Source organism: Bubalus bubalis, chromosome 18 (assembly GCF_019923935.1).
Source record: "Bubalus bubalis isolate 160015118507 breed Murrah chromosome 18, NDDB_SH_1, whole genome shotgun sequence".
NCBI classification, from domain to species: domain Eukaryota; kingdom Metazoa; phylum Chordata; class Mammalia; order Artiodactyla; family Bovidae; genus Bubalus; species Bubalus bubalis.
The window spans coordinates 53,746,824-53,769,268 of NC_059174.1; the positions used below are offsets into that span (position 1 = coordinate 53,746,824).

The 22,445-nt window shown below is 54.6% G+C and overlaps 2 protein-coding genes across 2 annotated transcripts; both read left to right on the forward strand.

Moving 5' to 3' along the window:
* The first annotated feature begins 507 nt into the window (after positions 1-507).
* Positions 508-10,390, forward strand: CCDC9 (coiled-coil domain containing 9). Its single transcript, XM_006067455.3, has 12 exons — positions 508-625; positions 1,449-1,522; positions 1,650-1,754; positions 3,490-3,585; positions 3,758-4,006; positions 5,652-5,735; positions 5,833-6,006; positions 6,531-6,712; positions 8,848-8,894; positions 9,017-9,149; positions 9,601-9,691; positions 9,784-10,390. The coding sequence occupies exons 1-12, from the start codon at positions 523-525 to the stop codon at positions 10,210-10,212; spliced, it is 1,767 nt and encodes a 588-aa protein (XP_006067517.2). The 5' UTR covers positions 508-522; the 3' UTR covers positions 10,213-10,390.
* Positions 10,391-11,690: 1,300 nt separating this feature from the next.
* Positions 11,691-14,099, forward strand: INAFM1 (InaF motif containing 1). Its single transcript, XM_044930786.1, has 3 exons — positions 11,691-11,838; positions 12,250-13,158; positions 13,231-14,099. The coding sequence occupies exon 3, from the start codon at positions 13,322-13,324 to the stop codon at positions 13,751-13,753; it is 432 nt and encodes a 143-aa protein (XP_044786721.1). The 5' UTR covers positions 11,691-11,838; positions 12,250-13,158; positions 13,231-13,321; the 3' UTR covers positions 13,754-14,099.
* Positions 14,100-22,445: the final 8,346 nt, after the last annotated feature.

Genomic DNA, 22,445 nt, shown 5'->3' on the forward strand with positions numbered 1-22,445 from the left:
TGGGCCGGGCTCCGGACGCGTCCGGAGCTTTGGTGGGCAGCTGGGGCGGGCCCGAAAAAAGTTCTGCCGCGGCTGGGGGCGGGGCCAAATAGTACCCGGCGGACTAGGGGCGGGGTCGGAAAGTTTCGCGTGTCCTGGAAGTGGGTCCTGGAAGTCAGGGGCGGGGCCAGGGGCTGACCCGAGGGTCGGGGCGGGGCCAGGCGCCGGTAGGGCGGAGCCAAAAAGTTTCGCAGGAACCGGGCCGCTGAGCCAGAATTTAGGGGCGCCGGGTACGGGCCAGATACTGACGTGCGGGGCGGGGGCGGAGCCAGGGGGCGTGACCAGAGGCTGGGCTCAGCAAATCGGAGGCGGGGCCAAAGTGTTAGCTGGCGAGCCGGGGGCGGGACCGGTGCCAGAAGGCGAGGAGGAGGGGGCGGGTTTAGGCTGCTGCCTGGGGCTCCTGTGGGCGGGGCCAGGAAGTTGGCCGGGGCGGTCGGACGCCGGAAGGGGGTGGGGTTAGTGACGCAATGTGGGCGGGGTCAGATGTTTGGCGGGAAAGGCGGGGCCGGAAAGTTTGCCTCTCTTCGGGGCGGGGCTGTGGCGTTCTGGACCGGGTGGAGACTGGAGCCTTTCCCTAGAAAGCCGCGTGAGGGCGGGGCAGTTTTGTCTGCGCCTGGGCGGGGAGGGTATTCTTCCGGAAGGCCGAACCAGACCCGGGAAGCCTCGCCAGGGGTATCTGTGTCTGTTGGAGGAATCTGTGTTGGGGTGCTGGGGGCGGGGCTTTAATATCCCTGAGGGTAGGGGCAGCGAATAGGAATGGGGCTCGGACTATTTTTTGAGTGTAGGGTTATAAGACGTCGCTGAAATTCCTGGGGAAGAGTTAGGTGTAGATTATTAAACGGGATGTGAGCAGCACCAGGTTGGACACGGGGAGTCGGGCTTTCTCGCGCAGGTCGTGGGAGAGGCTCTTCCTGAAGCTCTCTTGGGGTAGAGGCCTGGGTTTTAAACTCCCGGCACAGGGGTGTGGAGACTGAACTAGGATTTTCGTTTTGAAGGGAGCAGTGTCGGGTGTTTCCCTAAGTGGTGGGGCGGGCCCAGAACTTTCCCAGGGCGTGTGTGACTACATTGTTTACAGAGGAATGGATGGGTCCAAAACCCTCTGGAGAGTACTGAGTCTAAACTTTTCCTGGTAGAGGGTGGGCTAGAAGAGGGGCTTCGAGAAGAGGGACTGGGAGTGAGGGCGAGAATTCCCTTGGAGTGAAGGGTGTGTGTGTGTGTGTGTGTGTGTATATATGTGTCCCTTGGAGTGAAGGGGGTGTGTGTGTGTGTGTGTGTGTGTGTCCCTTGGAGTGAAGGGGTGTGTGGTGTGTGTGTGTGTGTGCGCATTTGAGGAGCCCCCAGTCTGGGACAGGAAGAGACAGATTGAGTGGAGCCATTGGCCTTAGTCCTTCTGTTCCCTCTGCCCTCAGGAGCCCCCAGTGCTGTGTCCAGATTCTGCAGGGGAGGTTTGCTGGGACCCAGGTCCCACCCTGCCAGTGGAATGGTGAGAAGAAAAATGGGGTCTTTGAGATCTGAGCTTTGGGGCAGGGGGCTTGGGAGGAGAGGTTCCCGGCCCACAGACCCTGGGGCGGGTAGAGATTTCTAGCCTCTTATCTGTCCGCCCCTCTCAGTCAGCCGCACTGGATCTGAAATCGAAGGAGGAGAAGGATGCTGAGCTGGACAAGAGGATCGAGGCTCTTCGGCGGAAGAATGAGGCCCTCATCCGGCGCTACCAGGTGCCCTAGCCCCGCCCTGGGAGACCCCATCCCCTCTCCTCCCCGCAGTGAGTTTCCCTCACCTCTCCCTTCCTTAAAACGTTTTCATGACTCCTCATCACTGTCAGGGTAAAAGCCGAGGGCCTTAGCCTGGGATTCCTCCTTTCATTCCATCGTTGGTTTGTTCGTTCACAAATATTCACCAGGGCCCATTGCTCAGTGGCACTGTGGCAGCAGCGGTGATGGAGGGGACCCCGGGCCTGCCTTTCCAGGGCTGACAGGCCAGTAGGGGCCCAGCCATGGCTTCAGTCAGTGGTGAGCGAGTGGGCCAGCCTGGGATGGAGGAGCTCAGGGTTCTGTGAGAGCCCAGGTGGGGCTCTTCACCCAGCCTGGGGGATATTAAGGAGGACTTCCTGGAGGAGGGGATTCTGAGACTCGAAAGGTGAGTAGATGTTAGCCAGTCTTTTTTTTTTGGCTGCACTGCATGTCTTGTGGGGGGTCTTAGTTCCCTGATTAGGGACTGAATCCAGGCCCGTGAAAGTGGAGCATGGGGTCCTAACCACTAGACCACCAGGAAGGTCCCAGCTAGTTGAAAAGGAGAGCAGAACACACTTCACACAGAGGGGACAGTTTGTGCAAAAACTTGGAGCTTAAAGTTGGAGGGTCAGATGGAGGATATTGACCTGGAGAGACCCTCTGGGGCCCAGCCACGCAGGGCCCAGAAGGCCATAAGGCTAAGAGTTTGGACTTTTTCCTAAGGGGAGCCATCGAGGGCTTTGAGTGGAAGTGGGGCCAGGTCAGAATAGGTTTGTAGGAGGACTCCTTTGGTTGCTGTGTGGTGGTAGATGGGAGGAGAGGACTCTGGAGACAAGGAGGAACCTGGGGCAGGGACTTTGTGGGGGGCGAGGGGTGGGGGCCATATGGAGAGGAGGTGCCTGGCCTGGGACAGGGCTGTTGGGAGGGACTCAGTGACTGATGGGCGGTGGCGGAAGAGGATCCAGGATGAGGCCCAGGTCCCTGTCACAGGTGCCAGAGTAGGTGTTGGGGCTGTCCCTGAGATAGGAGAAGGAGTAGGTTTCATTTATTCATTCTTCATGCATTCATTCATTAAAAAAAAAAAAAAAAAAAAAAAGGATGTTGAGCCTCTGTTGTGTGCCAGGCAGTGTTCCAGGCTTGGGGTATACATCAGTGAACAAAACAGATATTCCTGACACAGAGTAGATTCTGTTATGGGGAGGAACCAGATAAGAAGCAAAATAGACATAATGTCATGATGTGAAGGGGGTGGGTGGTGTGTGGAGAATGGCAGGCAAGCTGGTCAGGGAAGGCCTTCCTGAGAAGGGGACCTTTGAGCAGAGACCTGCAGGAGGTGAGGGATTGGAGAATCTATGGAGAAGGGGCATTTCCAGCAAAGGGAACAGCAGGTGCAAAGGCCCTGAGGCAGGTTTGAACATGGTATATTCCAGGCACAGTGAGAGGGTCACAGTGAGCAAGAGGAGAGTGGGAGATGAGGATGGGATGGTAACGAGACCACACCCTGTGAAGCCCCATTGGCTGTGGGGGAGCCTTTGACTCTGGCTCAGAGGGTCTGAGCAGGGGCACCGCCTGGTACGCTTAGAGGGAAGAAGTGACCACCTTTCTTGTCTAGAGCTCCAGATAGAGGTCTGTGCTGGGGCCGACTTGGGGCTATTCAGGGGGCTGTGGGAATCTGGCCGGTACACAGGACCCCTGATAGCTGCTATCTCTGATCTCCCAGGAGATTGAGGAGGATCGGAAGAAAGCTGAACTGGAGGGAGTAGCAGTGACAGGTCCCCGGAAGAGCCGCTCGGTGGAGAAGGAGAATGTGGCAGTGGTGAGCTCCATGCCAGGGTGGGACTCGCGAGGATGGGCGGGTGAGAGTGAGACCTAAGAGCCTTCCCCGCTGTCCCAGGCCTGTGGGGCCTCAACCCTGGCAGCCGCCCTCTGGGCCTGTGGTGTCCTGGTCTCCCTGCCCCAGTGACCTTTCCCCCCTCCCCCTTTTCCAGGAGAAGAACCTGGGTCCTTCCCGGAGGGCTCCAGGGACCCCTCGGCCTCCAGGGGTCAGCAAGGGAGGCCGGATCCCCCCTCAGCATGGAGGCCGGGCAGGCATGGGCCGGACATCCCGCAGCTGGGAAGACAGTCCCGGGGAGCAGCCTCGGGGAGGTGCTGGGGGCCGTGGCCGGAGGGGTCGGGGCAGGGGGTCCCCTCATCTCTCTGGAGGTGGTGACGCCTCGACTGCCGACCGCAAATCCAAGGTAGGAGCCGAGGGGGCTGACGTCTGCCTGAAGTCCGTTGGGGAGGCTCAGTGTTGTCCTGTTGCTCTTTCTGTCCTGCTCACAAATGGATTTTCTCCTTCATCCATCGTTTACTGTCTCTGTTTTCTTTTCTGGACCCTCGCTCCGGCTCTGTTTCATCTCTTTCCCTTGCTTCTTCTCCCCCCCAGACCAGCACTGTGGTCCCTGTCTCTTTCTGTCTCCCATTTTGCGCTCTGCTGTGTGCTTGGTCATCTGCCTTCCCTTCCCTTTGTCTCTTTTTGGTGGTATCTGGTGGGTTCTGTCCAGCGCGCGTGCTTTGCTCATTCGTGTGTGCGTGCACATGTGCTCTCTCTCTGTCATTCCCTGAATTAGTTGGCAGGGAGCGGTGAGGTTCTTACTGTACCTGCTCTCAGCACCCCACCACGCAGATTAGCAGAGTGGGAAGTTGCCAAGCCTGGTCATTTAGACGACAACTTTCTATGAGTTCCCTGTCCTTGGGCAGCTCACTTCCCCTCTAGGAGATTTCAGTTCTCACTCTTAAATAGGAATGAAAATCAGGTTTAAAGATTTTCATAAGCATCGTGTGACATCAGGCATAGAAACTCTCAGATTAAACGCTCAAGGTATGTTGCTTAAGGATGTTTAGAAAGACACCAAAGTGCCATGGCGTTAATCAAATGGAAGTTTATTTCTCTCTTGTATGCTGAGTCTTGGAAATGCAAGTGTTCCCAGCATCTTGGGCACATGCTCATCTAAAATTCTGTTGCCACCCAGGGGGGAAAACTGACCTAAGAAAGGGAGGAGAGTGGATCGTGGGGGTCACCTGGCCATCTGTCAGGTTGCACTGTGGCAGCCATTGCAGGGGTCCCCAGCCCCTCTCCCAGGCTCAGCATTTTGCCAGAAGGATCAACAACTGAGATTTATTACAGGGAAAGAATAGAAAGCAAAATCAGTAAAGGGAAAAGGTCCATGAGCCAGAGTCTGGAGGATACCAGGCACTAGCTTTCAAGAGTCTGCGTCCAGTGGAGACACAAATTGTTGTTTAGTCACTGAGTTGTGTCTGCCTCTGTGACCCCGTGGGCTGTAGCCTGCCAGGGTCCTCTGTTCATGGGATTTTCCAGGCAAGAATACTGGAGTGGGTTGCCATTTCCTACTCCAGGGGATCTTCCCCACCCAGGGATCAAACCTGTGTCTCTTGCATTGGCAGGCAGATTCTTTACCACTGAGCTACCAGGGAAGCCCAAAGACACATAGGCTGCACTTAATTGTTCTTCATTGACAACATATGTCAAAGTTCATCTACTGGGGACTCATTAGAGAGCTAGTACCCAGGCTTCTTATCCGAGGCAGGTCACATAGGTCCCCTCTGCCTAGTACACACCCAAATTCCAGACCCTAGAAGGAAAGTGGGTGTTCAGCATACACTGTATTGTTTGCAGAAGAAGTCTAGGCACGTGGAGCCCCGCTTACTGGTTAACTGTTGACAGGACGTGCAGAGAGCCAGTGTCCAGGTGCCAGCCAGGGGCTGCCTTGCATAACAGGTCTAAGGAGAGAGCCTCAGATGGTGACGAACGCTCAGATTGAGTAGTTCTTTCTGACGCCCTGTGTGTGTCTGTCTCTGTCCTCCCCTCCTCCCCCCAACAAGGAGTGGGAGGAGCGGCGGAAGCAGAACATCGAGAAGATGAACGAGGAGATGGAGAAGATTGCAGAGTACGAGCGCAACCAGCGGGTCAGTGCCACGGGCGCCCCCTGGCTGTGGGGTGGAGCCGCCGGGTCGGGGGAGCCCTCCAACACCCCCACCCCCAACCAACTCCGCCTGCCCGCAGGAAGGCGTGCTGGAGCCCAACCCAGTGCGGAACTTCCTGGACGACCCCCGGCGACGCAGTGGGCCCCTGGAGGAGCCTGAGCGGGACCGCCGGGAAGGCAGCCGCCGGCACGGGCGCAACTGGGGGGGCCCTGACTTTGAGCGGGTGCGCTACGGCCTCGAGCAGGAGCGGCAGGTGGGTGTGGGCGGCTGGGCCACGACTGCTGCCCAGCAGCCGGTCTCTGGGTTCCACGGGGAGGGATGTGTGTCGAATGCCGGGCTTAGAGCAGGAAGCTACCCTCCAGTTGATGGTTGCCCCAGAGCCATACTACCTTCTTTTTGTAGCTTTATGATCTGTTTTGGTGTGGTTTTCCTCCTTACTAATGCTAGTGATGTTTACTGGGTACCGGCTGAGGGCCAGGCACTGTTTAGGGTGCTGGGGCTAAATCAGTGGCCATGTAATAAGATGTCAGATAATGCTGAATGTTGGGGAAGAAGGCTCCAGCCCAGCCAGGTGAGGGCACGGAGAACAGAGAAGGATCTGGGGTGGCCTCTCTGAGGTGCCACGTGAGCAGTTACGGCTTTGATCTCTATCCTGTCACCTCCTCCTCCTATGACCTTGAGCCAGGGGCTCTACCCAGGAGTTTAGAAGGCCTCAGGGAAGGGGTGCAGGGGCGAGAGTGGTGGGCGGAGCCCTGACTGCCCATCTGCTTGGGGCAGGGCCGCCGGGCCGGCCTGGGCGGCGCCGGGGACATGACGCTCTCCATGACGGGCCGAGAGCGGTCCGAGTATCTGCGCTGGAAGCAGGAGCGGGAGAAGATAGACCAGGAGCGGCTGCAGAGGCACCGCAAGCCCACTGGCCAGTGGCGGCGGGAGTGGGATGCCGAGAAGACGGATGGCATGTGAGTCTCCGCCCTGCCCACCCCTATGGGGCTCCTCTACCTTCGCGCTGACTTCTGACTCCTTGGCCTCTCTCGGGTTTCTCGTCGTGTGTATCAGTTAGCACGAGCTGGGTAACACTGCATAACCATCGCCAAATCTCAGGGCCACAGAAAAGCGTTTCTTTTTCTTTTTCTTAAACACCTAAAGCATTTTGTATTGGGGTATCGCCAGTGTAACAACAAATGTTGTGCTAGTTTCAGGTGAACGGCAAAAGGACTCAGCCATACTTTTTTTTACAACCATTTGTTTATTTATGTATTGGCTGCATCAGGACTCAGTTATGGTGTGCAGGCTCTTCACTGTGACCTGCAGGCACCAGGGGGCCTGGGCTCAGCTCTTGCGGGAGGCAGGCTTAGTTGCTCCAAGGCCTGTAGGGTCTTAGCTTGCCCAATCAGGGATTGAGCCCAGATCCTCTGCCCTGGAAGGTGGATTCTTAACCACTGGACCGCCAGGGAAGTCCCGAAACATTTCTTTTTCCTATGCTCACCGGTCTTCTAAGTTGGGCTGATTCAGGTTGGACTGGAAGCTGTGGGTCCAGCTGGGGTTGAACTCACTTCCGCCCTGCATGTGTACATTCTGGCGTTCGCGCTGAGGGATGGGGCTACTGGGGGAAGCACTGGCCATAGTACTGGCAGATATGCAGGAGGGAGAGTGAGACACTTCCCCGTTCTGTTAGCCAGCAGACCCCACCTTGCAGCAGCAGGAAATTAAACTGTCAGCTCGATAGTACTGCTGTGGTTCTACAGAAGGGTGCGGATGTGAGTTCTCATGCAGGGAGGGCGTGAAGAATTACAGCGATGACCCCCTTGGCATCCTCCCTTCATCCCTCTAACTGTGTCCCCCACCTACCCAAGCACCTTATCCTGGTGGCATTATTATTCTCAGGTCTGACTCTGTTGCTTTTCGGGTCCCAGGAAACATCCCATTAGTCAAAGCGAAGGCATCATCCACAGGAGGGCTAACTGCCATAGCAAAGGCGGAGAAGAGTCCGGAAGAGCTGCTGAACGGCAGTCTTAAGATGGACAGCTGTCATTTTTACATCATCCTCTATCCTTTGCCACAGCGCTGGCTAAAGAAAGAGGATCTTGTCTGTGTGCCTGGAGGTCGGAGTATTTATTTTTGGATTGTGAGCTAAGCCTTTGCCAGCGTGAGAAACATTTTGCACAGATATCTTAGCTGATGTTTCTGAGGGGGAGGCAGGTGAGCTTTTTGGAGATGTTCTTGGGCTTAAGACTGAGAAAGTCCTCTTACCTCCCCACAGCAGCCTGCAGCAAGTCTCATGTTTGCATTGAATAGAGCAGATTGTGCAGTGAATAGAGCTAATGCCACATGCTGAAGAATAATGAAGCAGAGTATGGAGAGGTTTGGAGGCTACTGTTTTAGACCTAGATAATGTATGTAATTGGGCTTCCCAGGTGGCACTAGTGGTAAAGAACCCGCGTGCCAATGCAGGAGACATAAGAGATGAGGATTCAATCCCTGGGTCAGGAAGACCCCCTGGAGGAGGGCATGGCAACCCACTCCAGTATTCTTGCCTGGAGAATCCCATGGACAGTGGAGCCTGGTGGGCTGCAGTCCATGGGGTCGCAAAGAGTTGGACACGACTGAAGCGACTTAGCATGCAACACAGTGTATGTAATAATACGTGATTGGAAAGGTTAGGCCTGAAGGAGGTAACGGAGCAGGCCCCAGAGAGATCGGAGGAAGCGAGCCCCAGGAGCAGCACGTGCAAAGGTCATGCGGCAGGAGCTCTGTGGTAGGAGAACTTGCTAAGCTCGGGAGGTGAGAGAGAGAGATTTAGATGAGGCTGGACAGGAAGCTGGCGATGTTGAACTTGCACATTCTTGTTGAGATCGGGAATTGCTGTCAAATACTGACCATTTTTCTGCGTTTGTACTACCATGTCACATCTGCCTTTTGTCTTTCACCTGATTCTGAGCTTTAATCAGTGACATGCTCCCGCATTCAGTTGATGACCTTGTGGTCTGTGATCTTGATTTCTAACCATGGCCCCCATCTCCCCCAGTGACTCTTCCTGCCCTACCTGTTCTCCCTGTGCCACCAGCTGCCTGCTCACCCCTTTCTCTTTGCCCAGGTTCAAGGATGGCCCAGCCGTGGCCTTGGAACCATCCCACCGCTATGGTGAGTGGGAGTTCTTGGGTGGGGTGAGGCAGCTGGCTGGGCCAGGAGGGTTGGGGCAGGGTGGGGTGGGGGTAGCTTGTACTGTGCCCTCCACCCCTGACTTCCCCTGGGTTTTGTTGCAGATGACCAGGCTTGGGCCCGGCCCCCCAAGCCCCCCACTTTCAGGGAGTTCCTGTCCCAGCACAAAACTGAGGTCAGCCGCAGAAAGAAGAAGAGCAGCCGACCCCAGCCTAAGGCAGTGCCCCGTGCCTACAGGTGGGGGCCCCCTTCCCCTTGCACTTGCACAACCCCAGTGGGCCTGTGTGCCTCTACCCCTGCTTGTTCTCTGGCTGTGGGTTTTGGGGATATTTCTGTCCTTTCTTGGCCCTATCTGTCTCTCAGGCACTTGTCTCCCTGTGGGTCAGGCACTTGGTTTCAGGGGTGTCGGGGCCTGGCTGTCACTTTACCCTCATCTGTCCCCTCCTGCCCTCCCACCCATCTCTTCTGCCTACCTGGCCCCTCTCTGCCTGGTCACCTCTTGACACCAGGACACACGCCCTGTTTCCTCCTCGGTGCTCTAGCCTGCCGGCTCCTTGTCTGGGAATCCCAAAGACCCGCTCTCTCCACCTGTTGAATTTTGCAGCTCTGTGTCTGGGGACGAGCCTGGCGTGGGAAGCCCCTTTCTCCTGTCCATCTGGGTTTTATTCCTTTCCTCTGTCCCCTCCAGTGACCACGATGACCGCTGGGAGACGAAGGAGGCCGTGTCCGCCGCTCCCGAGCCCCCGCAACCTGCTCTCCCCAAGGAGGCGCCCATGCAGGTAGGGCGGACTGTCAGCTCCCGGCAGGCAGCACGGCGTGGGGGTGCCTGGGGCCTGCAGCCTCTCCCTGACCTGCCTTGTGTTCCTCACAGCTGCCTGAGACCCCGGCCCCTGCCCATCGGCCTCCTGAGGATGAGGGCGAGGAGGGCGAGGATGAGGGGGAATACGGGGAGGATGAGGAGTGGGAAGACGTGAGTGAGGATGACGAGGAGGAGGAGGAGATCGAGGAAGAAGAGGAGGCTGATGATGAGGAAGAAGAACCAGCCAGAGATCACCAACCCCAGGAGGCTGAGCCCAGCGGGAGCCCCGCCAGGGAACATGGTGACAAAGAGCCCGCCAGGCCGGAGGAGCCCCTGCCGCTCCCCCAGGCCCCTGCCACGCCTTCCAGCCCCTTCTCGCCCCCTGGGGGCCACCAGCCTGTGTCCGACTGGGGTGAAGAGATGGAGCTGAATTCTCCCCGGACCGCCCACCCGGCAGATGCTGTCTCTCCGGGTGAGGCCTGGCCGTTTGAAAATGCATGAAGCTGGCTGCTTGTGTGTGTGCTCGAGGGGTGCATGGTGGACCCTGGGACCCCGTGTGCCCTGGCGGCTAGGGAGGACAGTCCATGCCTGTCTCTAGAAGGCCCACCCCCAGATCCTGCCCTGCCCTGAGCCATTCAGAGCGCCCTCCCCAATAAAGAGATGACTTCCTCAAATGACACTTCCCATGTGTGTCCTTAAACCCCCTCTCACTCCCCCAGAGCCTTTGTCTTGGTGGGGGGCGGGGGGGGGGTGGTGGTATTTGGAGGGGAATGGGCTTGATTGGGCCTCCCCCTTTCCCAGGAGGTGACCAGCCAGCCCCTGCCTCCTTGGAGAGTGGGCCCAGCGCCCCAGGAACCCAGAAAGCTGAAGAGGAGGGGTCTGAGGCAGCTCCAGGTTGGGGGAGTGGCTGGGGTGGTGGAGGTGGCTTTCCTTCCGCTTCCTCTTGGGTTGAGGGGAGGAGGGTTTGGGGGCAGTAGAATGGAGTGGATGCGTCTCCATTATGGGTGTGGGGTAGCTGCTGGCCCGGGGATGGGGTGAGAGGGGCGGGGCTAGGCTGTTGGGTGGGAACGAATCCAGGGTCAAGGGGGTGGAGCTATAGGGAGGACCTCCCAGAGGAGCCACTAGAAATTGAGTGTGTTTGGGGGTGAGGGGGTGGGGCCAGGGTGGGATTAGGAGGTAGAGGGCTACCCCAGGGGTTCTGCAAATTAATCTAGAAACAAGGGGGTGAGTTAAATTTATAGGAGCTCAGAGCAGGATTTGAACTACAAATCGATCAAAAAGAACCGGGAGGAGTAATGGATCTAGCTGTGGGTGTGGTTACAGTTTTGAGGTGTAAATTAGTAAATGGGGTAAATTAGAAATACATAACATATTGAGGTAAAAATTGTGGAGTCTAGCGGACCTGGAGCAACAGGCAGAACCCAGTCTCCACCTCCACCAGGCGGAAGCCGGGTTGTGGACCTCCGACCTCCCCAAGGAGTAGGGGTTAGGACTTGGGGGCATAGCCAAGGAAGGTTTGGTTAGGACTCAGAAGGTGGGCAAGGGAAGTGGAGGTAGATCCTGTAGGGCAGGCTTGCTAGAGGTTGGCATATGTCCGTGGGGTGAGGCTGGGATGGGAGAGGACAGAGTTTAGGATGGCGGCTGAGGTCGGGGCACCCGAAGCGCTTTGTCTTTGGGTCACGTGACTGCGATCTCGCTCTGTCAGATTATGTATTCGATTGTAAACAGGGATCTGTTACGGGGGTGTGTGTCTCCGTAGATCCTCTCCGAGGATTAAAGGAGCCTGAGACTCGTAAACCGCTTAACGCAGGGTGGGCGGCAGCCAGGCTTGGTGGGGCGGAGGGGCGGGGCTAGGGTGTTCGGGGCCGGCGGTGGGGGGCGGGGTTACTGTTGCCCTCAGGTGACCGCCCCTTCTCTTCGCAGAGGCGGACCCCGAGGGCCAAGAGACAGCAGAGATCGCCGACTTCCAGAGGGTGCGTTTCTGCAAGGTGGTAGCGGCCGCTTCGCCACCGGGGGCCGCCCGCTGACCGCGCCCGCCGACTGCGGCTTCCGCGCTCTGCACTAACCTTCCGCCGCCTCGCTCCTCTACCCTCTGCTTCCGCCACTCCAGCCAGGAGAGGGTTAAATGTAAGGGCGGCGGGAGGAGCCAGGGATAGTGAACCGGGTGGGGCCAGGGCAATAGTCCAGTCTCACAAATAGGGGGCGCCGTGGCCCCAGGGTGTCTGAGATACCCCCGAGTTACCCACTTTTGGAGGCCATGGGGGTGTAGGTGCCAGATCCCGGGCCGTTTTCCGCCTCCAGGAGCTTACATCTGGGGCATGGCTTAATGACCGGTGACTCTTGACGGACCTGATTTTCCCCCTCCGCAGAACCGGTCCTTATTAAACGCAGTGCTTCCGCTAACCTTTGAACTGTATTTCTGGCGGGGGCAGGCTGGGTTGCTGTGCTTGTGGGCTTGTCCGTGGCGGCAGAGGCGGGAGGAAGGGGCTCTTTCTTCCTCCACCCCCCTGATACGTCTTCCCTCCCTCCCTCCCACAGGCCTCCCCGAATTCCTGAAGACGCTGCTGGGAGGGGATTGACGCTTCCCCGCCTTGATGGGGAGGGGGCGGCAGGAGGGGCTTAGTCTGGATCTCCGAGCTGTGCTCTGTCTTCCCCGGAGCCCACTTTGGACCCCATGGTTTTAGAGAGGGAGAAATTGAGGGTGGCGGGGGAGGAGACGGGGAGGGGACGTGACTGGGTTGTGGGGCGGAGCTGGAGCTTCGGGGCCAGAATTTAGACCTGAACACACAAAATGTGGAGGAAGAGGCGCGTCCAGCGAGGGGCGTGGTTAGGGTGTTTGGGGCCCGCATTCTAATGGAGTTTAAAACACGGAAAGGTGTTAGGAAGTGAGGTAGAACCACAGCGCAGATTTAGATGGGAATCCCTAACGCTGGTGTGGGGCACAGCCAGCAGCAGAGAGCTTGGTTTAGAATGGGGTGCTCAAACTAGTGGAGTGAGGAGGAGAAAAGAGGCGGAATCTGGATTGAAGATAGATGAGGGTAGGGGGAGAAGACGGCGAAATCGAATGCTAGAGTAGCGTTTAACTTGGCTAAAGGCAAATTACAACTGGGGCAGGGCTTAAAAGGCTTGAGCTTGGCAAGGGAGCGGCGGAGCTAGATGCCGGGGAGAAGTCTGAGTTCCGAAAGGGGATGGGTAGGGCGTGGGGAGGAGGAGAGAAGAGAGCGGAGGTAAGCTCCGGGGCCGGTATAACACCGAAGCCTGGTAGAAGTCGGCTGGGCCCAGACCAACGTTTGAGAAAAAGCGAGGTATTGCATGCTTGGGGCGGGGTCAGAACGCTGTGGTTAAGCCTTAGCTTGCTAGTGTTTGGCCGGAGGCTGAGGACGGGGCGGGCCTAGAGCGCGGAAGAGGCCCGCCCTGAGGGGGCGTGCCCACGCTGGCGGGGGCGGGGTTGGGCGGGGGAGAGTTAGAGGCCGCAGGAGGCCCGCCCACGGGGGGCGTGGCCACGCTGGCGGGGGCGGGGTTGGACGGGGAGAGTTAAGCGTGGAGGCGGGCCTCTGGAGGGGGGCGGGCCCTGTGCGGGCTGTGGCTCCGGGCCGAGTGGGCTGCGGGGATGCGGGGCACGAGCTGCGTGGGCGGCGGCGGCGAGAGCCCGGGTGGCGCAGGGCTGAGCGAGGGCCCGCGGGGCCGTTGGCTGCGCCTAGCACCGGTCTGTGCCTACTTTCTCTGCGTCTCGTTGGCTGCCGTGCTGCTCGCTGTCTACTACGGTCTCATTTGGGTTCCCACGCGGCCCCCTGTAGCCCCAGCCGGCCCACCGCCTAGCGCGCAGTCCTCTCCGTGCGGCGCTCGCGCGGGTGCGCTGCCTGCCCCAGCGCCCGCCGCCGCCTCGGTCTCTTGCCTTCTGGGAGCCCCTGGCGGGCCGAGACCCCAGCTCGAGCTGCCGCGCAGCCGCCGCCGACGCCACAGCGACCCCAGCCGCCGCCGCCCGAGCCGCCAGACGCTGGGGGAGACGCAGGAGGCCGCAGCGGGGCGAGGACCCGGGTAACCTTCCTTTTCACCCAAGATGGACCGCCAGCCTTCGAGAGCCCGGCGCCCTCGCCGCGGATGCGCCGGTCCCGAATTGGTGTCTGGCTCCCTCGTCATGACATCGTCTAGCGTCTGCGGAGCTGTCATCCTGAAGAATGGGGGGCGAAGGGGAGCCGGCCCTGGTCCTCGATCCTCGCAGCTCCTCCGCCGTCAGGCCGGGTCCTCCACCAGGCAGACCCCATACTGATCACTGCCTCCTGCTCCTCCTAGGATTCTGTGCACGGAGCCCTCAGCCTGCCCCTCTCCTCCCTCCCTGAATCTCCGTGTGCATCTATCCACCTGCAATAAACTCCAGCCCCAGCTGCCTCGTGCTTGTTTGTCGTGTTGTCTGCAGAGGGGCCTCCCCTCTCAAGTTTGTGAGGGCAAGCCCTTCCTGGCATCAGGGCATCGCCTCTTACTCTGGGTGGGCTGTGTGCGTTCTCCCCTTCCCTGGTGGGGTGGTGGTGTCATTTTTTTCTTCCATCGCCATCGTTTATTTTCTGGGTTGGGGTGAGAAGACGCTTATCCGCAATAAGGTAGTTGAAGGTCAGACGGTATGAGGGGCTTAGCAGATTTTTGCATGCTTGCAGAGGACAAGTGCCTCTGGAGAGAAGAGGGCTGGCCTCCGGTAATAGCACAGGAGACAAGACGAGAGATGGGGTGATCTCAGCGAGAACTGGGTTTCTGGGGACTGATTTGTATAACTATAGTGTCCGGCAAGGAAGCTAAATCACCTGGAGAAGTCAGGATACTGCTGGAAGAGCATGAGTTCACATTCCTGGAAGCTGAGAGATGAGCGTGGACAGGGGTGGTGGTAGGACCCCTCTGGAAATCATAGAGGAAGCTATCAAAGCACCCAGCTGTCTTTGAAGCTTAGTACTGTCTCTCTGGTCTGCAGTGTTGCCTGCAAACCAAGGCAGAGCAACCTGAGTCCTGCTAAAAGAGTCAGAGGCGGCTGAGTCCGTTTTCCTACCCAGATGACTAAGGTCTAGCTCTGGGCAGGGTATAGGACCCTACCCTAAGCAGGAAGTGATTTCATGTCTGACCACCTCCCTTGAACTGGAGACTTCCTTAGGATGGTGAAGCGGAGCCTCCTCCTTCAGACTGGGACAGCTGTCCATCTGTACCCGGCTAGGAACGTCAATCTGTTTACCTCCCCTCCTTCCTTCTACCCCTTCCAGCACCACTTCCCAGAGGGTGTCTCTAGGATGAATGGAATTCAGGAAGCCAGCACCCCTTTCCAGTTAGTATAGATGGTGGTTAGGAGCACTGATCTTGGGGCCAACAAACCCAGATTCAAATCCCAGCTCTTCCTTTCACTAGCTGTGTGACTGGGCAGCTAACCCAACCTCTCTGGTCCTGTAGAATGAAGATGATCATAGTATTTATCCCATAAAGTTTTTCTGAGGATTGAGGAAGCTGGTGATCTGAAGCCTTTAGAGTACCATGACATGTTCTCGCTCGCCACTCTCCTCTGTCCCTGGGGCTTTAAAAGCCACAGCTTGGATCCCAAGGGATTGCCAGTCAGTCCAGAACTCTGGACTTCAGCCAATGGTGAGTTAGAGGGAGGGACTCTATTCTTGTTCCCACCGGCTCCCCATTCTCTGATTCTCAACGCTCTTCTCCCAGCCCGTTATCCTGCTATCTTTTCTCTGTGTCTCCCTCACCACCTTCTCTATCTTCTTTCTGTCTGTTTTTGTCTCTTTGTCTCTCAACGTTTGTGTGTCTCTGTCTCTCTCTCACGTCTCTCCATGTCTCTGTTTCTATCCCTCACTCTATTCTGACTCATTCTCTCAGCTCTGATGCTCTTGCTTCAGCTCTCTATTTCTTCTCCCTTCCTCACTTTTCTCCTCCACTTTTTTTTTTTTAACTTTGGGCTGCGCCACATGGCATGTGGGATCTTCCCAAACCAGGAATGGAACGCACCCTCCCCCCCCACCCCATTGGAAATGTGGCTTCTTAACCACTGGATCAGCAGGAAAGTCCCCTCTCCTAAACATCTCGACCCAACCCTCCTTCTCTCTCTCCCCTAGTTCAGCTCCCCTCACTCCCCTATCTCCTCCCCGCCCCCTCCCTTTTTGGTCTCTCTTCTCTTTTCCTGTTCCTCTCAGGCTCTGTTTTGGTCGCTATCTTTTAATCTTTCATTTAACAAATATTTATGCAGCTTTTACCATGTGCCAGGCTCTATTTTAAGCACTGGGGAAACAGCAAACAAAACAGGGAGACATTTATACTCAGTGGAGCCAGTATATCGGTGGGGAGACAGACAAGAAACAGAGATGAATAATGTGTTATGTCAGGTAATAATAAACACAGAGGAGAAAACTAATCAGGGGATAGGGAGTGATGACGTTTCTGGTTACTGGCTAGAAGCCTCAGAGAAGTGAGGGCAGGACCTGAAGGTCTTGGGGGAATAGTGGTCTAGGGATTGGGAACAGCAAGTGCAAAGGCCCTGAGGCTGGAGGTGCTCGGCTTGTCCAAGGAACGGCAACGATGTCAGTGTGGTTGGACCAGAGTGAATGAGGGGGCTAGTGGGAGAAAGGAGAATGCAGGTAGTTTGTACAGAACCCCATGGGCCGGGGTGAGGAGTTGGCTTTTAGTGAGGTGGAGGCTTAACCTCTGTTAAGAGGTCCTCTTAACGGGACCCTCTGACTGCCCCGTGGGGAATGAAATGTAGGGCCCAGAAAGGAGATCACTGCGGTGAGTTGGATGAGGGACAACAGTGACTAGACCAGGGTGGTGATGGAGAGGAAAGGCGGGGTGGGTGGTCAAAATGTGTGGGTATGAAAATACATATGGCATGTGAAAGAAAGTGAAAAGTGAAGTCGCTCGGTCCTGTCCGACTCTTTGCGACCCCGAGGACTGTAGCCCACCAGGCTCCTCCGTCCATGGGATTCTCCAAGCAAGAATACTGGAGTGGGTTGCCATTTCCTTCTCCAGGGGATCTTCCCAACCCAGGGATCGAACCCAGGTCTCCCGCATTGCTGGCAGACGCTTTAACCTCTGAGCCACCGGGGAAGCCTGATACATATGGCATAAAAGTTAATATTTCCACCAGTCTGAACTGTGCAATTCAGGATATTAAGTACAGTGTGTGCAACCATGACCCATCAGTCTGACAGTTGTGAAAGGACAGAGGGAGGGGCTTCCCGGGTGGTCCAGTGGCTAAGACTCTGCACTCCCAATGCAGGGGTCCTGGGTTCGATCCCTGGTGGGGAACTCGATCTCTTAAGAGATTGCATGCTGCAAGTAAAGATCCTGCATGCCCAAACGAAGATAGAAGATCCCACCTGCCGCAACTAAGGCCGGATGCAGCCAAATAAATAAATATATAAAAAAATAAAAAAGAGAGGAGGGAATGTGTCAGGGGAGCCTCTGGCTGTACCTCTCTGGGTGCAGTGGGGCTTATGTGTCTATGGAGCTGTCCTTGAGAAAGAATTGCCCATCAGAGGACTCCTGGATGGGGCTGCAATGGACTGGTGTAAGTACCCACTGTGTTGAGCTCAAGGGAGGCATGGCCTTGGCACCAATGCGGTAGGGCTGTCAGACGGCTGTGCTGTCAGCCTTAAAGGGAGAGCTGCTCAGTGCCATTCAATGGCCACCAGAGGGATCTAAACTGTTCCCGGTTCTTTCTGGCCTCATCCCCAAGCGGCTTCACCTGGTGCCCCCAGATCCAGGCACCTAAGTGCTCCTCATTACTTGTCCTTTAGAGATAAGGGAGGCCTGGTGGCTTTCCTTCAATCTGATTGGATCAGCTTGGCTCACATGACAACCCCAGAGCCAATGCTTGTGCCAGCGACCTGTCCCTGTCAGTTGCTAATTGGCTAAGATGTGGGTCCCTGAGCCACTCACTGCTAAGTGAAGGCGGGATTACGCTGAAGGTTTAGACCAATCAGGACCTACCGCGGTATCTGGCCCAAGCCGGTAGACAGCCCAACTCCTCAGCCAAACTGCAAAGACTGGGGCTGCCAGGAAGGGGCGCTAAAGAGCCGCCGTCCCCCAGGCTCCTGGCGTCTTCCCTCACGTCCAAGTTGAAGTCGAAGATTCACGAGAGTATACGTAGATGATGTGTGAAGGGCCTGCGGATAGAATCCGCTATTGCTTATTTGAAATTCCGAATTTCAAAAATCCCTGAAAACCAAAAAAAAAAATTTTTTTTCTTCTTTTGGGGGTTATTTTGGCCTAGACTCACATGGTGGCAAACCAGCTAATATGCATTCTTAACAGTCTTATTTATCTCCGTTGGCGTGAATTTTCACACGTTTTGCTGCAAATATATTAACATGTCTGATGGAGAGGGGTCGGCTTCAAGCCCCTGGCAGTGTTACATAATATACGGCATTCGCTCAGAATTACCCTTCTAAAATTAGAACATTTCTGAGTTCTGAAACGCGCCTGTCCCCAAAGACTTCAGCTAAGGGATTGTGGGCCTCTAATTGGGCGCGCTGCCAAACCTAGATTCATCTTAATTATTTGTTCAACATTTATTTAATGGCTTTGGGAAGAAACTCATTTTCCATTACAATCTTTTTTTAAAAATAGAGGATGATGTTCATTTACTTGGTCCCCTTTGTTAACGACGCGCTATTTTTAGTGTGTGTGTGTGCATGTGAAACTGTGTCTGTGTGTATGACTCTATGAGTGTGTCTGTGTGTGAAGCTGTGTCTCTTTGTGTGTGTGACAGTATTTCTGTGTGTATGTATGGGGGGGGGTCTGTGTGAGAGATTGTGTGTAAATGAGTACGTTTGATCTTGTCTGTGTGTCTGTGTGACTGTATTTGTGAACATCTACTTATGTCTGTGTGTCATTTTGTGTGTGTGAATGTGCCTGTGGGTTTCCGAATGAATATGTATGTATGTGTGTGTGTGTGTGTGTGTGTGTGTGAATGTGCAGGAGAGGAGGCATAGTTCAGAGTTTCAAGTTAAAATGCTGAAATAAAGTCCTCATTTCATGAGACCATCTCTGCCTCCGTTTTAGAATTTCAGCAAACTACAAATGACTCAGAAATTTTGCGTGGCCAAGCAATACCTTGTATGTTCACCAGAGGGCGCCTGTCTACTTGAGCCAGAAGAAACTTTAATTCCTGGGAGTGTGCAGATTCTTGCAATGGCATCCCCCTCCAGTACTCTTGCCTGGAAAATCCCATGGACGGAGGAGACCGGTAGGCTGCAGTCCATGGGGTCGCTAAGAGTCGGACACGACTGAGCGACTTCCCTTTCAGTTTTCACTTTTCACTTTCACGCATTGGAGAAGGAAATGGCAACCCACTCCAGTGTTCTTGCCCGGAGAATCCCAGGGACGGGGGAGCCTGGTGAGCTGCCGTCTATGGGGTCGCACAGAGTCGGACACGACTGTAGTGACTTCGCAGCAGCAGCAGCAGCAGAGAAGTGCCAGGGGCAGCTAGCTCAGGCTCACCTCAGTTGTACGTGGAACAGCAGTTCTCACACTTGTTGGTCTCAGGATTCATTTTACACCCTTAAAAATTCTTGAGGACGGAGGAGTGTTTTTCTTTTTTGTATATGTGTTACATCTATCAATAATAAGTTAAGTATTACGATTGAGAAGTTAAAAAATTTAGTAACTCATTTAAAAATAACCATGGTAGGTCCATTGCATTTCTTCACCAATGTAATTGTGGTAAGAGATACACAAAAATTTTGTTGTTGTTTAGTTGCTAAGTCCTGTCTGACTCTTTTGCGACCCCACAGACTGTTACTCACCAGGCTCCTCTGTCCATGGGATCCTCCAGGCAAGAATACTGGAGTGGGTTGCCATTTCTTTCTCCAGGGGATCTTCCCGATCCAGGGATGGAACCCACGTCTCCCGCACTGCAGGTGGATTTTTACTGCTGAGCCACCAGGAAGGGTGGTATAAATGGTTAAAATGGTACATTTTTAAGCATATAAGTTCAGAGGCATCAAGTAAATTCACATTGTTGTGCAACCATCACTACTATTCATTTCCAGATCTTTTTATCTTCCCAAACTAAAATTCTGTACCCATCAAACAATAATTCCTCATCTTCCCAGTCCCAGGTCACTTCTATTCTACTTCAGGTCTCTGAGAATTTGCCTGTTCTACTACCTAATGTATAGGAAATCATGCAACATTTGTTCTTTTGCATCTGTCTCATTTCACTTAGCATCATGTTTTCAAAGTTTATTCATGTTGTAGGTGTCTCAGGCTTTCCTTCCTTTTTAAGATTGAGTTGTATGTCATTGACGCCACATTCACAGATACCACATTTTGTTTACCTATTTGTCTGTTGATAGACATTCAGAAATCGAATGTTGACATAACACTTTAAATGAGAAATGCTGTATTTTCCAAAATAAAAAAAATTAATGAAAAGATTGACAGTATTATACATTTCTGAGAATGTGTAATGTCTGGCTCAAGAGAAAACAACTGGATTTTCACAGTCACTTCTGCATTTGATCTGTTGCAATATCACAAGTCATCTGGCCTCTGGAAAAATCTGGGTGAAGTCCAGTCAAGTCATGGGGAATCCTGAGCGTGGGCTTTTCCAGCCTGTTAACCCCCAACCACACTACCCTGAAACTTCTGTGGTTGCAAAACCGCCTTTAGCCTTCCTTGTCATCTGCACTTAATATCTGGTCTGGGTACAATTAATTACGATTTTGCCAGTGCCATCTTGCTATGTGGTCCATGGATCAAAAATAAAATAAAAATAATATGGAGGTCATGAGGTCACACTGTAGCTATGTAATGATGATAAGTCTGTGGATATATAAGTCTGGCAATATATCAGATGGGCTTCTTCTCTGGCTCAGCGGTAAAGAATCTGCCTGCAAAGCAGGAGACTTGGGTTCAACCGCTGGGTCAGGAAGATCCCCTGGAGAACGAAATGGCTACCCACTCCAGTGTTCTTGCCTGGGAAATCCCATGGACAGAGGAGCCTGGTAGGCTACAGTCTATGGGGTCACAAAGAGTCGGACACGACTTAGTGACTAAAACAACAACAGTATGTCAAATATATTAAAAAACTATTTAGTAATAATTGAGTAATTAACTATCATCGGATAACAAACAACCAAAACCTGTGTGTTGATGTACACACGTTGCATGTAACTGAAAGTGAATGGGGTCTGGCTGCTTGCCATTCAGAAGCCAACAAAGAGGCAAGGTTGGTGGAGAGGAACGTTTGCTTTATTTTGGATGCCAGCAACCAGGGGTGGGGGAGGGGAGACTGCTTGTCCCCCTCCGCTGACATTCAGTGGGTAAGAGCGTTTATAGACAGAGGGAGGGGGTTCCACACGGAAACAGCACAGTCAGCTCTGACAGTCACCTTGAAACGGGTCATCCATGGTCTGCTTAGCATCATCTTAAGTACAGTCAGCCCTCAGGTCCAGTTCCCATTTCCTTGAGGTGAACGCTCAGAATTGTGGCAGCGTGTCTCAGGGCTACAGTTTGGTCATCATGTAGTTAACTTCTTCCACCTGGTGGGGGTTTCAGTATCTACCAGACAGCTCACAGGATATGGCTCAGAATATTATCCATAGCCCTTGAGGAGAAAGGTCCTTGACGATGCTGAATGACTCAACTATTATTATTTAGTCTTGTGGGGCTGTTTCCCTTTGCTTCTGCATTTTCTCACTTCTCTGATTAAACTGATTCTTTGGCTAAAGTTTTTCCACAGGCAAAAGGCAGGTGGAGGACACGACGGGGAAGGACCATAGTGTCCTGCTCCATTTCAATACGAACATGTATTGAGCTCACGCTGAGAGTCAGCTGATTGTGGCTGGAGGCTCTGCTGATCTTGGCTGGGCTGTCCCATGCATCTGAGGTCATCTGGGGCTGGAGGTGACTGCCTGCCTTGCTGATCTTGACTGGGCTGCCCCAGGTGGTTGTGGATGGGCCGGTCTTGGCTGGCCTTGGCCGGTACAACCAATGCTTGGCACTTGCAGTCTATTCCAGGAATGTTCCTCTTATTCTGATGGCGGAAGTGTGAGCTTAACTATACAGGTACACGTCAAGCCTCTGTGTTCTGTGTACCATCGTGCTATTGGCCAAACAAGTCACACGGCCAAGCCCAGTATAGAGTGGCAGAAGTACATTCCTTCCAAGGTGATGAGGTGGATGGAGTGAAGGCTTCCAAAGAGGAACCTAATCTGCTGTGTGCTAAGTCGCTTCAGTTGAGTCCAACTCTGCTCCCCACGGACTGTAGCCCAACAGTCTCTTCTGTCCATGGGATTCTCCAGGCAAGAATACTGGAGTGGGTCGCCTCGCCCTCCTCCAGGGGATCTTCCCCACCCAGGGACCGAACCCTCATCTCTTATGTCTCCTGTGGGTTCTTTACCAGTAGCGCCACCTGGGAAGCCCCAATCTAATCTGCCACAGGTGGTCATGTCCCGGCCTAGGCCACATGGAGGACAGTAGGGGTCTGGAAAGGACCTGGATATTGTGCTGAAACTTGAAATTGAGAACCGAAGTATGAGCAGCCAGCAGGGATGATATGAACGGCATTAACGTTAATATTGTGCCTCAGAGGGGTTAAATAGCAATTTGCAGAACAGTAAGTGTGTGTGTTGGGGTGGTGGGTGGGTGGGAGGATGAAAACCCAGTCCATCTGACTCTGAATGGTTTCATTTCACTGTTCATTTTGCTTCTTAGCCCAAACCATATGGAGAGCCCACATGTAGGCACTCTGG